At 49.1% G+C, this 15,324-nt stretch overlaps 1 protein-coding gene and 1 long non-coding RNA gene across 2 annotated transcripts; one reads left to right on the top strand and one right to left on the bottom strand.

Moving 5' to 3' along the window:
• Positions 1-1,118: 1,118 nt before the first annotated feature.
• LOC122432078 lies at positions 1,119-14,185 on the bottom strand. The gene is made up of 3 exons (XR_006266718.1): positions 13,372-14,185; positions 12,541-12,626; positions 1,119-3,959 (listed from the first exon to the last, which is right to left on the bottom strand). It is a non-coding gene; the product is annotated as an uncharacterized LOC122432078 (long non-coding RNA).
• SLC46A2 (solute carrier family 46 member 2) lies at positions 4,498-14,993 on the top strand. The gene is made up of 4 exons (XM_043453816.1): positions 4,498-5,746; positions 7,081-7,164; positions 7,551-7,707; positions 14,144-14,993. The coding sequence occupies exons 1-4, from the start codon at positions 4,633-4,635 to the stop codon at positions 14,199-14,201; spliced, it is 1,413 nt and encodes a 470-aa protein (XP_043309751.1). The 5' UTR covers positions 4,498-4,632; the 3' UTR covers positions 14,202-14,993.
• Positions 14,994-15,324: the final 331 nt, after the last annotated feature.

Genomic DNA, 15,324 nt, shown 5'->3' with positions numbered 1-15,324 from the left:
TCCTATGGTCTCTTTCTGCTCCTGTGATTTCTGCCCAGAGTTACGTTAATCCAGACTTGAATCACAGCTCCTTAACCAGTTTCCACCAAAGTAAAAAATCCTACTCAGACAATACATTCACGAGTAGACTTTTCTGTAGAACCAAGGGGGCGCGGGTGAGGTCTCAGGAAGCATTCACACACACACAGGAGAGACTGTAAGCTCTTTAAACCCCTGTTAGATCTTCCTATTCTTTTCAAGTTCCTCTGACCGCCCGGACAGGGGAGTTCCTGATCTCAACAGACAGGACTCTCACTTCCCCACACCTCCTGTCTACCTCCCGACCTCCGCTCCCCACCCCCTCCCCACCACACCCCCTGCCCACCACGCCCCCTCCCCACCACACCCCCTCCCCACTCCCCCCCCCACCACGCCCCCTCCCCACTCCCCCCACCCCCTCCCTCCCTCTGGAGCAGCCGCCTTGCTCTCCTGACTCAGGCACAGAGGCTCCACCCCTTCTCTGATGCCTCCTCCACAGCTGAAACCCAGGCCTGGGGATTTCACCTTCTAAACAACCCAAGGCATTTTCCAAACAAAGACTGACTGTTCCTTTCTTTGGGGGCCGTCTGTTGAGAAAACAGATGTCCTGTTTGGTTGAGAAGTGCCTGGGATACACATTCAATCAATACATTTCATCCACTCCTCTGAGTCCTCTCCATTTGTGCAATATATTGTTGATCAAGAAAGGTTTCCTCATGACTTAAGTGTTCCTGCTCCTCTCCACATTCCTGCGCTGGTTGGGAGGATGCCTCAAATAACATTCCCTGTCACCATATTTTCCCCATAGCTACAGGCTTTCAAAGACAAGTGCTAAATGCTGGCTCCCCAACTTCCTAGCTGTGTGATCTTGTGTGAATAACTTCACCTCTCTGGCTTCAGTTTCTCCACCAATAAGATGAGGTGATAAACTAGTTTATAGACATTTGGTGGGGGGTGGGGGATGAAATTTATTCGTGTAGATTGCTTTGGATGTGCTCAGTCACTTTAGTCTGACTCTGCGACCCCATGGACTGTAGCCCGCCAGGCTCCTCTGTCCATGGGATTTCCCAGGCAAGTATACTGGAGTGGGTTGCTATTTCCTACTCCAGGCGATCTTCCCAACCCAGGGATCGAACTCACATCTCTTTTGTCTCTTGCATTGGCAGATGGATTCTTTGCTGCTGAGCCACTGGGGAAGCCCCTGTAAATTGCTTAGTACATAATACAGGCTCAGTAAATGTTGCTGCTCCTTTTTACATGTCCCTTTCTCCTCAAACAGTGTGACTTTATCAATGCAAAAAAGTGAGAATTTAACCTTTGCAGTTGAATAAAGCCAGACTTGTGCTAGAGACTAAAGTGGCAGGGTCAGGCCTCAACTTGGCTTAAGGGCTATACTTGCTGGTAGCCTAGACTACACAGGACAGCCAGGCATTCACTTAGCTAGAGCCTGCTTCAGAGATGGAGAGAGGAGTGGGATATCATGAAAAATACAATGCAAACCTCAGTAGCCTAAACTGGGAGAGGTGCCAATTGCCCTGATAATAGTTCATTTCTGGGCCAGAGAATTCAGGTCCCAGGTCTGGCTAGCACCATGATGACACAGCTACCACTAAATGTGTCCTGGACTGGGCATGAATCTCTCAGAGGCCCCTCAAATTTCCCTGGTTTCACAAAGTATGGGAAAAAGTGAGACCCTATGGACCCTCCCAGACCTCTAGGGCTGTCTTCTAGGCACTGTGGCCCCAAGAAAAGACAGACCTCTTGATTAAATCGCTAAAGTGATCCATCTGGTCCAAGCTGTTGTTCTGGCGGCCATATCTGATGGGTGAATACCATCTTCCTCCACAAGCTATCCATCCCCTGGAGCCTCTGCCCATTACAGGTACAGGCTGCTCGGACTGCTTTGTTTGTTGTGGCCTCTGGAAGAACAGGGTTAAGAATGGAGTGGGAGAGCCAGGCATGGGTTGGGTGAAACCAGCACCTCCCAAGGTGGGCCTCCGTGATGGAGTGCAAGAGGGCAGTGTGGGCGTTTTGAGGGACTGCCCGGCTTGTTAGGGAGATGAGGCGGGACGTTCTCTTTGTAGAAGGCAGAGCTGACTAGACCTGCACACAGGGCCCTGAGCACAGGGAGGGGTAGAGAAGATTATAGCTCATCTAAAAACTGTCTGAAGGGTGCACATCTACATGAGATCATTTAGAGTTTAGTCCCTACTCCCACAGGCACGCTATCCTTTTGACTTTATAAACTCTCCGTGCAGATCTGATTGTCCCTTGTATGACTTCAGGTTCCTGCTTGCCCGCGCTGGGTCAGGGTTAAGCAGACAGGGAGAAAGCTGGAGTGTTTTGACTTTCTACCCCTGGGGATGATCCCGAAGAAGAAGCGTTGCTGTCTGTGGGGCACCTTTGCCCCTGCACCACCCACCACCCTGGTCCACTTTGCAGGAGTGGTACAGGCAGCAAGGCGGACAGGGAGACCCATCTCCACTTAGCCCAAGGCAGTGAGCCCATGAAATGGAAGAAGAACTGCAAAGAAAAGAGAAAGGGTCCCGGGGACTTTACTCAGAAGCAAATAATCCTGGTGACTCTGTTTTTGTGGAATCTGCCCCTGCCAGAGTCCAGTTTTAGCATTTGTAGGGACATGCCGGGCTGACAGGACCTCCCCCTCTGTCAGTCCTGTGATTTGAGGCCAAAGCCTCCAGGCTGGGATCTATGCTGGCCTGGGTCCTGTCCTGGCTCCGGGCCCATTAATTCAGGTGCTCAAAGCAGGACTCTTCTCTGAGAGGTCTTTGGTATGAAGGAAGGGCTAAGCATAGCTTCTCCCGAGGTGTTTTGTTTTTTTTTTTTAATTATGGTAAGAATACTTAACATGAGCGCTCCTCTCTTAACAAACCTTTACGTGTGTAATGTTACTGACTATAAATACAACATTGTTCAGCAGATCTCTGGAGCTTCTGTATTTAGCTTAACTGAAACTTTATGCTTGTTGATTAGTAATTCCCCATTTCTTCTTCCCTCCACCCCCATCCCTGGCAACCACCATTCCACTCTGACGATTTTAGGTACCTCATATGGGAAATCATGCAGTATTTGTCTTCCTACAACTGGCTTATTTCACTTAGCATAATGTCTTCAGGTTTGATCCATGTTGAATCCACAAATCTCAGGATTTCTTTCTTTTTAAAAAAATATTTATTGGCTGCATTGGATTTTAGTTGCGGCATGCAGGTTCTTCACTGGGTCATGCAGGATCTTTGTTGCGGCGCCCAGACTCTCTTTTTGCCGCACACACAGGCTCAGTTGCTCCTCAGTAGGTGGGATCTTGGTTCTCTGACCAGGGATTGAACCTTCGTCCCCTGCATTGCAAAGCAGATTCTTAACCACTGGACCACCTTCTTCTTAAAGGCCAAAAAACATTCAGCTATATTTATATACCACATGTTCTTTTCCCACTCATCCATTAATACACATTTAGGTCACTTCTATATCTTAGCTATTGTGAATAGTGCTACAGGAGTGCTAATCTCTCTTCAAGAACCTAAAAATAAACAAGTGGGACGACATCAAGCGAAACAGCTTCTGCACAGCAAAAGAAAAAATCAACAGAGTCAAAAGGCAATCTACAGAGTGGGAGAAAAATAGTGCACACCACATATCTGAAAGGAAGACAATCTCCAAAATGTGTAAGAATTCCTACAATTCAGTCGTAAAACAAAAGTGTGCTAATGACTTAGACCAAAAAAAAAAAAGTCTTTGGACAGAGATTTCTCCAAAGAAGAGATACAAACGGCCAACATGCATGTGAAAAGACACGCTAATAGTCGGGGCAATGCAAATCAAAACCACAATGAGGTATCACCTGATTCCTCTCCGGATGGCTCTACCAGAATAGATATAGGGGTGCTGGTGAGGCCGGGAGACCCTGGAGCCCTTGCGCATTGGTGCTGTGAAAGGAAAGTGGGGCAGGTTCAACGGAAAACGAAGTTTCCTCAAAAAAATGAAAGCAGAACTACCCTATGACCCAGCAATCCCGCGGCTAGGTATTTATCTACAAGATTGAAATCAAAGAGAGATTAGCGCTCCTGAGGGTTTGTTTGTTTCTCTCGAAGTCTGGCGCTACGCATGTAGGTCCCCGTTACTTTTAAACCCCTTAAATAAAACCTCACTGCCCTCCCCCTCCACTGATGCCAGGCGGATTCCTAGGCACCCCACTGCTTACTCCAAACTGCCTTCCAGAATTTTGCTTCCTGCCCGGGGGACTCAAGCCAGGTCTGGGCAAGTCCCAGGGGAGCGAGCGCCCAGCGACCTGCGCGCGGATCGGAGCAGCGTGACGCGGCCGGGACTCGCTGTGCGCTCCCCGGACGCGTGGCTTCCCTGGGCGGCTGCCAGGCCCGCTGCCCCCGCGGGGGCGGAGCGTGGCCTTTTTTGGTCCGGGGAGGTGTGGCCGCGGTCCGGGAGGTCACTGGACCGCAGGGCTGGCTGCTGTCACTTCTGCCCTGTGCTCGGTTCAGCTCAGCTCACCCCGTTTCCCGCGCGTACCCGGAGCCCCAGCCCTCGGGAATAGCAGCCGCAGCGCCAGCCGACCAGCCCCTCCATCCCGCTATCAGAGACCCTATCATGGGCCAGGGGTGCATCTGCCCGTGGAGCGGCCCCCTGCCTCGCCTCCAGGTGTGGACCTGGATCGAGCCCGTGGTGGCCTCCACGCAGGTGGCCGCCTCCCTCTACGACGCGGGGCTGCTCCTCGTGGTGAAAGCGTCCTTCGGAGTCGGGACCTTCTCCAATCACAGCTCCAGCCCGTCGCCCCGGGGGGCTCTCGAGGACCAACAGCAGAGGGCCATCTCCAATTTCTACATCATCTACAACCTGGTGATGGGCCTGACGCCCCTGCTGTCGGCCTACGGGCTGGGCTGGCTCAGCGACCGCTACCACCGCAAGGTCTCCATCTGCGTGCCCCTGCTGGGCTTCCTGCTCTCCCGCCTCGCGCTGCTGCTCAAAGTGCTGCTGGACTGGCCCGTGGAGATGCTGTACGCAGCGGCCGCGCTGAAGGGGCTGTGCGGCGGCTTCTCCGCCTTCTGGTCGGGGGTCATGGCCCTGGGATCCCTCGGCTCCTCCGAGGGCCGCCGCTCCCTGCGCCTCATTGTGATCGACCTGATCCTGGGCTTGGCGGGGTTCTGCGGGAGCATGGTTTCGGGACATCTCTTCAAGCAGATGGTGGGGCACTCCAAGCAGGGCCTGGTGCTGACCGCCTGCAGTGTAGGCTGTGCCACCTGCGCCCTTCTGTACAGCCTGTTCGTGCTGAAGGTCCCCGAGTCCGAGCCCCGCAAGGCCGTGGATATAGTGCCCGGCACCGTCGGCCGGTATAACACCCTGGACCCTGATCAGACAGACAAGCAGAGTGTGGTGGGGCCCCCTTCACCTCCTGCAATGGCTAAGCCCAGACAGATCATCCTTGCCCTGCTCTTTGTGGGCGCCATCATCTATGACCTGGCCGTGGTGGGCACAGTGGACGTGATGCCGCTTTTTGTGCTGAGGGAGCCTCTGAGTTGGAACCAAGTGCAGGTGGGCTATGGTATGGCTTCCGGCTACACCATCTTCATCACCAGCTTCCTGGGCGTGCTGGTCTTCTCCCGCTGCTTCCAGGACACCACCATGATCATGATCGGAATGGTCTCCTTTGCGTCAGGAGCGCTCCTCTTGGCTTTTGTGAAAGAGACATACATGTTCTACATTGGTGAGTCTGGCACTCTTGGGGAGGCAGGACGAGGACACTGCTGATCCGCCAAGTAATGGGACATACACCCGAGGTGCTGTGGTCTGTCAGCTCAGCACCAGAGATTATGTCTGCTACCTAGGAGGCACAGGGGACAGAGGATTGTGTGCACTGGAGTCTGTCTATATTGTGTTATCTGTGTTGCCCATTGAGATGTAATCAGAGTGGGGGCCGTAGCTCTAGGAAGTCAAGGGAGGGATGGTCAGTGGTGCCGGGAGTCAGGAGAGGCTTCAGGATGGCCCTGAGTGGAAGAGATGGGGTTGAGTTTCTTCTCCACGATTTTAAAGGGATAAAACATTTTCAAGTAATCCAGCTGAAAAGGTCCTTTAATTAAAATCATTTCAGGTCAAGCACTGGCTTTTCAAAGAGAGAGAAAAATTCTCCATAAATGCCTTCCACAACCAATATACATTCCCTCAAGGAAGCAGAATGAAGTTGTCTGAGGACACAGACAACCGCAAGCAGAGCACTCTGGACCAGTGCTCCAATAGAACTTTCTAGACTGATAGCAATGTTCTGTAATGTTTCCACCTAATACAATCAGCCATTAGCCATGTGTGGCTATCAAGCCCTTGAAATGTGGCTAGTGCACCTAAAACAGAAATTTTTATTTTATTTCGTTTAAGTAGTCATGTGACTGGCTAGTGGCTAATGGAACAACTCTAGACTGTTCCTTTGAGGTCACACGGCTCAGAAAAACATCTCAGAAAATGGTTAGATTACTTTTAGCCAGCTCCCAGTTAAACAGGCCAGGTGCAAGGGCTTGAGTAACTTCTCCCTCTGCACCACTTCTAGCCTCTCCCACCCCACCCCACCCCCGCACCCCTGCCACACACACACACACACACACACCCCACATCAGGATGGTGAGCAGGGGTAGAGGGAAAGAGGCGGTGAGGCAGCTGTGTTAGGGACTCACGTTTCTGGATGCAGTTTGCCAAAGGTACTGGGACTATGTCCCAGAGATGATGATGAAGGGTGAGGGCAGACACCTCTCTCCTGGGAGGCAAGGAGCTGTAAGTCACTTGAGTGACATCAGCTCCATTTCCCTAGAAACCACTTAACTCTGCCAACAAAGACGCCCTTCACCTCCTGTCACCATGTCCCCGGTGCCTTGCCACCTTCAAGATGGGTCTGCAGCATCTACAGCTCCATCCGAGAGCTCAGGGAGTCAGTCTGCCCTGGGAAAGGACTGTGGGAGGGGGCTTCTAAGGGAGGTTTTTCTGTTATTCTGATTTACTCTTTGGCCAGGGCTGGGCTCCAGTGAGGAGTCTTCTCATGTGCTTCTTTTCCAGCTCGGGCCATCATGCTCTTCGCTCTCATCCCCATCACAACCATCCGATCAGCAATGTCCAAACTCATCAAGGGTTCCTCTTACGGTGAGTGAAAGGAATCTGAGAGGTTTCAGAGCCACTTGGTTTGAGGCACAGGGTTTGGACTGGCAGAAGGCACAGGAGAGAGCTCCAGCAGCTCCTTGCAGACACGGCACACACTAGTGTCCATCCAGGGCGGAAGGAGTGAGAGCAGGAGCAGGGGAGAGACCGGGAGGGTCTGCCACGGAAAAGCCAGTCAAAGGAAAATACTGCTACCCCCGGGCTATGGGAAGAGCCAAATGGATGGAGGCCAGAATCCTGGTAACACGAGCTGTGAACACAGAGGGAGTCAGGGAAGGGGAGGGGGCTGCGGAGAGCCTCCCAGAGACTCAGCTATCAGGGAACACGGAGGGACAGCACAGTAACCTTGGTAACCTCAGTCCCTTCCACAGGAAAGGTGTTCGTCATCCTGCAGCTGTCCCTGACGCTGACTGGGGTGGTGACATCCACCCTGTACAACAAGATCTATCAGCTCACCATGGAGAAGTTCATCGGCACCTGCTTTGCACTCTCCTCTTTTCTCTCCTTCCTGGCCATCCTCCCGATTGGGTAAGACAGGAGCAGTTCCTGCTCTCTGGGCTGGGGCTGAGGTCAAGGACTGTTGGAGCATTTCCAGCCTATTATCGTAAAGTATTTACTTTTCACATTTACACAACGGGTTCTGAGTAGCCTCTCCCACTAAGAAAAACTTCTGTTCTTCCAAACTAGCAATCTGGTCATTTGGGAATTCCCTTAAGTCATAAACAGAGGGCCTCAACGCGCTGGCTCACTTCCTGGCAGTTTTGTAATAGGAGCCTCATATACGTTCTTGTAATCAGAGGCTGGGATAAGAAGCCCTCTTGAATCACTCAGACCTCGTTGAGTCTCCTTTAGGTGACAGTCATCCAGCCTCACTTTCAAGTATTCTTTGTCTCTTTATCTTGGGAAGGCTTTGAGCACCTCTGCAGGACAAGGGTAACGCCTCTGACCTCTCTGGGGAAATTATCTCATTTGTAAAACAAGAGTGCTTAGGTTCTGGGAGATAACAGGCAGGAGGAAGGTTGGAGATACAAAGGCCCATGGGGAAAGTTGCCAGCTGAGGTTATCATCAATATGGACCACATGAAATAGACTGGTCTTCAACCAGCCCCATTCAAAAGAAATGCAAAAACACAAGCACAAGCCATATTATATGATTTTAAATTTTCTAGTAGCCACATTTAAAAACAACATGAGTAACAAGTGAAATAATTTTAATAATATATTTGATTTGGCCCAACAGCTCCAAAATATCTTTGTAATCAACCTACAAAATCAATGAGTTCTTTTGAAATAAGTCTCTGAAATCTGGTATGTGTTTTATACTGACAGCACATCTCAACTTGGACTCCATTTGAATGCAAGAGTTCAGAAACCAATGTAACTAGTGGCTACATATTAGACAGCTGAGCTTTGGTCTGTTTAGGCCCTTTTCTCACGCTTGTATCAATCCCACTAGAGGAGAAAGGAACGCAATAAAGATATTCGCAGTAAGATACAAGGGACATGATATAGATTTGCGTTTAAAGGGACCTGCTTAGTAGCACACTGGAGCCCTCCATATCATTAATGGTGGTGTTACAGGCTGCAGAGTAGAAGAGTTGAAGGCAGGTTGGAAAAAGCTGAAGGGAGGTTGGAAAAAGTGGGAAGTAGATGGTGAAAAGGGCCGCTTTTGAATTTTCACATCACATTGTATAGGTTGATGTGCTTGCATAGAAAGTTGAGCCTCCTAAGACAGAAGCCATCAATCATGAGGGTTCTTTGATTTCATAGTTGAGAAAATAAGATCAAACAGCTGAGAGAATTTGTGCAAAACAGCAGACTTGATTACCAGTGCTGTCTCTGGCCAGTTTTCATTTTCAAACTGCCCAGCCCTTAGGCCTTTTCATGTTTCCCTGTTTTCATGAGTGTCTTGGCTGAATGGGTTGGACTTAGCTAGATCTGACCCACAATTCTCTGGAGTGCCAGCTGTTTGTCCAAGTGAGTAATGGATTAATAACTGTGCCACTTGGAAGTTATCCAGTCCTATTTGATTGGCAGTTGTTTGAAATAGTCTCTCTGACCTAAACAGATCAACAAAAAACAACAAAAGAAAACAAGACTGACTAGACTAGTTAATATCTCATAGCTAGAGATATAAACAGACAAACAAAAGCAATGAGAATATGCAATAAATGGTCCCTTTCTACAGTTTCATTGCTTTCCCTTTTTAAAGAGACTTTGGGGTATGTGAAGCAGGTGGGGACACCTCACCCCAATGGACTTGGGCCCAGTCCTACATTGTGTGCATGGAATTTTAAGATATACAGGATTTTCATCATCTTATACCAAGGAAGTCGGGTCAGTATCTTGAACCAATCGTAAGTAGTAATGCTTACGTGAACTGAGGCACTCAGGTAGATGCCTCTGTTGGAGACATTTAGCAGTAGAGGGACTCATGTGCTAACAAAGCCTCCTTTGCCTGCTGTACATTGGAATCACTTGGAGAGATTTAAAAAACTACTATCGTATGGATCCTACCCATGGAGATTCTAACTCAGTTGATCTGGGATACAGCCTGGGCATAGGAATTTTTTAAAGCTCTCCAGTTTATTCGGATGTATAACCAAGGCTGAGAACCTGTGGTAGAAAGGGAGTGTTTCTAGTACTTTTCCCTCTGCAAAGTCACTAAATGAACAAAATCCTGAAAAATTCTTTCAAGCGGCCGAGGCTGCACCACCAATCATTAAGCACGATCAACAGGAAAGACCAGTAGAACTCTTGAACTGCAGAAAGAAGAGCTACATTCCAATGACAGAAAAGCCCAGGAAGACATGTCACAGCAGGGAGTGGAGACAGCTGTGGAGGGCAGAAGGTGGAGAGGAGAGGTTCCTGGGCCCAGCTGCCAACAGCTCATTTGCAGTAAGTGACTGTGGCCCCAGCCCGTCCTAGTACCGAAGTGAGCCAACTCCATGGCACTGTGAGAACCTGCCCTCTCCTCCTCACTCTTCTTTATGTGCAGCAGGGAGATGCTGAGGGAATGTCTGTCTGGTTCTGCCCATCCGCAAGCCCCCAACCCCTCATCACACAGGCACTCAGCTGCTGCGTTGTGGTTCATGGAGGCCATCAGAAGTGAATAGGCTCATCTTCTTCAAAGCAGACCTCTAAGCCTGTGTTCTTTCGCACCCATCCTGTTCCTCTCCCTCAATCTCTCAAAGATAATAATAGCAAACATGTAAACAGCCTTGATCATGTGCCAGGCACTACTTTGAATGTTTCATATGTTTTAACCTTCTCAAACAATCCTCTGAAGCAATTACTATTTTATCCCCATTTTGTAGATGAAGAAACAAAATCTAAGGTGTTATGTAACTTGCCAAAGGTTACAGAGTTAATAAGGGGCAGTGACAGGATGTGAACCCAGGCAGTTGGTTCTTTTTGACATTACTATAGTGTCTTTGAGACACTATTTGACGTTGTGTCTCAGAAAAGCCCCTGGGTATCTGGGACCCCTCTCTCCCCTTAGAGTTTACTTGTGTGTTTTAGTGGCTAAGTCATGTCTGACTCTTGCGACCCCATGGACTGTAGCCTGCCAGGCTTCTCTGTCCATAGGATTCTCCAGGCGAGAATACTGGAGTGGGTTGCCATTTCCTTCTCCACGGGATCTTCCCAACCCAGGAATTGAACCTGGGTCTCCTGCATTGCAGGCAGATTCTTTTCTGACTGAGCTACAAGGGAAGCTACTTGAGTTTACTTGTACTACTTAGCAACTCCGTCTCCTGAGTTCTTCCTATCAGAACTGACACGTGGTCTGCCACCCTCTCGCCTCCTCCTCCCCCCAGCCATGTTCTCCCGCGTAGGTCTGCACTTGCTTACTTCCCGTTCACTTTCGACCCACTCCAGACTGACTTCCTGTTCAATGCCTCCAGGGCTGCGCTGAGATCTGACTTCCTCACAGCTGAGTACACTGGACTCCCTGCCATCCTCTCCCCATCGGTTCTCACTGGCCCCCAACACTGTGGGTCACTCCTTCCTTGGAAGGCATTTGTCACTTGGCTTTCTTAACACCTCCTCTCCCTACCTCTACCTCCTTCTCCTACCTCTCTGACTTCTCTACAAATCTCTACATGGAAGAATTCTTTGGGGCTCAGATCTGGGTTGTCTTCTCACTTCATAATCTCAAAGCAATCTAAATTATTTTCAAAATTTCAAATTACCATCTCAGTTTCCAAAATTGCATCCTTGACGCCCTCCTAACATCTGCTCCCCTCCAGTCTTGCCCATCCCATTAAATGGCATCACACTCAGCCAGGGAAGAAATCTGAGAGTCACCAAAGTCCTCCTGCTTCTTCACCTTCCCGTACCTCCCATCCATCAAGCCTCATTGATTCTACCTCCAATATATGCCTCAAACTGATTATTTTTTACCCCCACTGCTGCTACCCCCTAGTCCAAAGCACTTGGGGGATCAACTTCACCCCTGAGCCAGTCTCCCCACATCCATCCACCCTCCTTTTACCAGGTGGCCAGAGAAATTTCTTTAGAGTGGACCTCAGTTCACATCATCTCCTACTCAAAGCTCTGTACTTGGTTTCACAGTTCTTAGGCTGAGAGCCACTGTGGCGGCCCCACAGGTCCTGCATATGGTGGACCACATATGGTGGACCTCTTATGGTGGACCACAGGTCCTGCATAATCCAGCCTCACTGTCTTCTCCAGCCTCCTATTCCTCCCATTCACCACCCTCCCTGCTCTATGCTTCAGCCCCAGGAGCCTCCCCCTCAAAAGACAACATGTCTTTTTTTTTTTTTTGGCTGGGCTGGATCTTCATTCCTACAGGGGCTTCTCACTGCGGTGGCTTCTCTCGTCACAGGGTACAGGTTCTAGGTCATGCGGGCCTCAGTAGTTGTGGCATATGGGCTCAGTAGTTGTGGCTCATGGGCTTAGTTGCTCCGTGGCATGTGGGATCTTCCCGGGACCAGGGATCAAACCTGTGTCTCCTGCACTGGCAGGCGGATTCTTTACCACTGACAAGCCTGACACCCTACACCTCTTTCTTAATATCACTAGATGTGGTCTTAACTTGAACACCATTTTCTCAAAGAGGATTTGAGAAAATTCCCTTCCCAATCTAAGTTAGATCCTTCTATGATATGCTCCCCAAGCTTCCTATACTTTTCCTTCAGAGCCTGAGAGTTGATGATTACTTAGTGATGATCTGTTTTACACGCTTGATCACTAGACCATGGGCTCCCTGAGGGCAGGGACCACGCCTGTCTGAGTGACCTTGTACCCTGTGTCCAGCAGAGAGGCTTAGTGCATAAGAATTACTCAGAGTCTTTCATGAATGAACAATCTGTCAGGGGGTGTGACGCCAGCACTTACTGACCGCCCAGGAGCTGCTTGTTGAGCTGGAAGGATGTCAGGGGTTGGCCACCACCATAATCAACAAAAGTTGATCAACAGTCAACCTAAGGAAGAAATAGAAAATTTTAGTCCTGCTAATCCAAGGATTATAACCCAGAGGGAGACAATTTCAGGAAACTCCGAGGAGTGTTCTACCTATAAGATGCCAAGGCGCAGTCAGAGTTATATGTTTGTGAGACAACGTAGTGTGGACAGGGTGGGGGATAAATTAAGAGTTTGGGATTAACATATACACACTGCTGCTGCTACTGCTAAGTCGCTTCAGTCATGCCCGACTGTGTGACCCTATGGACAGCAGCCCACCAGGCTCCTCTGTCCACAGGATTCTCCAGGCAAGAATACTGGAGTGGGTTGCCATCTCCTTCTCCTATATACACACTACTATATATAAAATAGGTAAACAAGGACCTACTGTATAGCACAGGGAACTCAATATCTATTAACCTATAATGGAAGAGAATCCAATCACTTTGCTTTTCACTTGAAAAAACACATTATAAATTAACATACTTCAATTTTTAAACATTTCCCAATATGGACCAGGGTGGGGGACAAACCAAAGTAACATATTGACAGTTTATGTAGTCCAACAAGGTGAGCAGTGGGTTGTGACCTATTACAAGGTTGAGAAAGGAATGTTATCTCCCGGGAAGTTATCTTACTGGCACCAGGAAGAAATTCTTTCTTTTTTTTTCCCAGCGAGTAGGAATTCCTGCATCTTCTAAGGGGATCAAGTTAACACAATATAGGCACGCAATACACACTAAAGCGGAGGAGATAGTTACTCACATGGGCAGAGAATCTTCATGTTGAAAAGCCTTCTTGTCCTGCCTTAAAATAATTCACCAACCACGTGGCTGTGCTGTCATGGTCCCACAGCTAGGGTGAGCTGTGGAGTCGGCCTGGAACAGTTCATGGGGTCCTGGGCTGCCTGCCTCTACTTGCCTCTTGCCAGCTCTGTCATATAGTGAGCTTTAAGAATAGTGAGTGCTCCTCCCTGGAGAGCCCTGGGGTCACAGAAGGTGGGGAATCTGTGTTTGGAAGTTTCTACAAAGCTTTTCCTTAGAAGGATTTGGATTTCTGCCCACCCCCCACCCAGTAGCTCCAGATGTGGTCCATCCATTAGGAAGAACTGTGTTCCAGCTTAGAACCTGGGGTTCCTAGAGCTCAAACAGTTGGGAAAAGGAGAACACCAGAGGCTGAAGGACACGCCAAAGGTCACACAGATTCAAGACTTCAACTTCAGCTCTTCAGTCCTAGGCCTCCATTTTATCTCCCAATATTTTTAAACAACCTAATGATTTATGGAAGAGAGAAAAGGGCAATGGAAAGGCAGAAGAGGATGCAATTAATTCTGCTTGGGATGAGTGAAGCCTGAGCTTCGGGTCCACATGGGAGTGTATCATCAGACGGAAGTGAGATGGGAAGAGGCTCCGAGAAAGGGAAAATGTAGATGCAAAGGGCCCTCCGTATTATGGACAGAGTCTCTGAGAGATGGCTAGAGACCCTCCCTCCCCATTCCAGCTGTTCTCCTGTAATTCTCTGTTATAAATTCTTACAGCATCGTGGCCTATAAGCAAGCCTCGTGGTTGCAGCCTGGAGACATCACAGAGAAATGAAGGTGCTGATCTGCGGGAGCCAGAAACACCAGCAACAGCCAGACTCCCTCTGAAGACCAAGGACAGGACCAGGAACTGGTGTTCACAGCAATCCATTGCTCAAGGAACCCAAGTTCCAGCCAGAGTCGGCCTCAGAATGACTTGCTGGGGCTCAGGGGTCCTGGGTGGGTGGGGGAAAGCACGTAACTGGTGATGGAGATACTTTCTCAGCTTTCAGACGTTGCTATTAAGCAGAGGTGGGTTCTGCAGACAGTAGAGTGAGAACTTTCAAGGGAGATACACAGGCCACAGGCACAGCCTTACCCAACATGGAAGCCAGTTTTTTTCCAGAAATGTTCTGGGGGCTCCAACCACGGTAACTAGTCACCCAGGAGTCCTGTGTGAGAACGCAAAGGCAGTCATCCACCTGAGGGGGGTGAGGAAGGGAATTTTCAAAAGAACTGCCAACAGTGAACATCATTCAGTATTTTAAAAATTAAAACAGAACCTTGAAAACAAAGTTTAGCTTTCTTCCCTCAGGCCTTGTTAGCCATGAATAACTTGGGAGTGATCTAGGACTCAGGCATTTGAAGTCAGCATAGTTTTGTTGGTACTGTTGTTTTTAAGCAGGCAATTATCAAAAAGGCTTTCGTCAAAGGAATACTTTCCGTCAACAGTACTTCCCAAAGTGAGAGGTGTGAAAGGAGAGGGGAGATATGCTAACATATCTCAAAACATTATTTTGAGGTACTTATTTTTTTAATTATGTGAATAAAAGACTCACCTCCTAATAAATCAACATTCATAGCATGAGTATGTGACTCACTGTCTCTTTGGTCAGCTTCCCTCTAGAACTCAGACATGGCATTCTCAGACTGGGGTAAAACTTAAAGCTAGAGAATGCACTTAAATCTCAGAGCATTTGGGCTCAGAGTCTGTTATCATCACTGATGCCCTGCACAGACTGGTCCAAAACTTCAAGGCACATCTGCTTGGATCCTAGCACCATGCTAGGTGCTGAGGTAGAGCAAACCTGTGACGGCTCCTACCCCACCAGTGTCTGACTTAGTGGGTGGAGCAGACAGAACAACAGGTAGTCGTGTATCCTATAATGAACACTAACATAAGGGCTCATATAACCCAA

The sequence above is a fragment of the Cervus canadensis genome, chromosome 30 (assembly GCF_019320065.1).
Source record: "Cervus canadensis isolate Bull #8, Minnesota chromosome 30, ASM1932006v1, whole genome shotgun sequence".
Classification (NCBI taxonomy): domain Eukaryota; kingdom Metazoa; phylum Chordata; class Mammalia; order Artiodactyla; family Cervidae; genus Cervus; species Cervus canadensis.
This window is presented reverse-complemented; position numbering and strand designations above follow the sequence as displayed.

Coding starts and splice junctions, on each gene's coding strand:
- SLC46A2 (XM_043453816.1), top strand. CDS start 4,633: ATGGGCCAGGGGTGCATCTGCCCGTGGAGCGGCCCCCTGCCTCGCCTC. Junction 7,165..7,550: donor CATCAAGGGTTCCTCTTACG/GTGAGTGAAAGG, acceptor TCCCTTCCACAG/GAAAGGTGTTCGTCATCCTG. Junction 7,708..14,143: donor CTGGCCATCCTCCCGATTGG/GTAAGACAGGAG, acceptor AAATTCTTACAG/CATCGTGGCCTATAAGCAAG.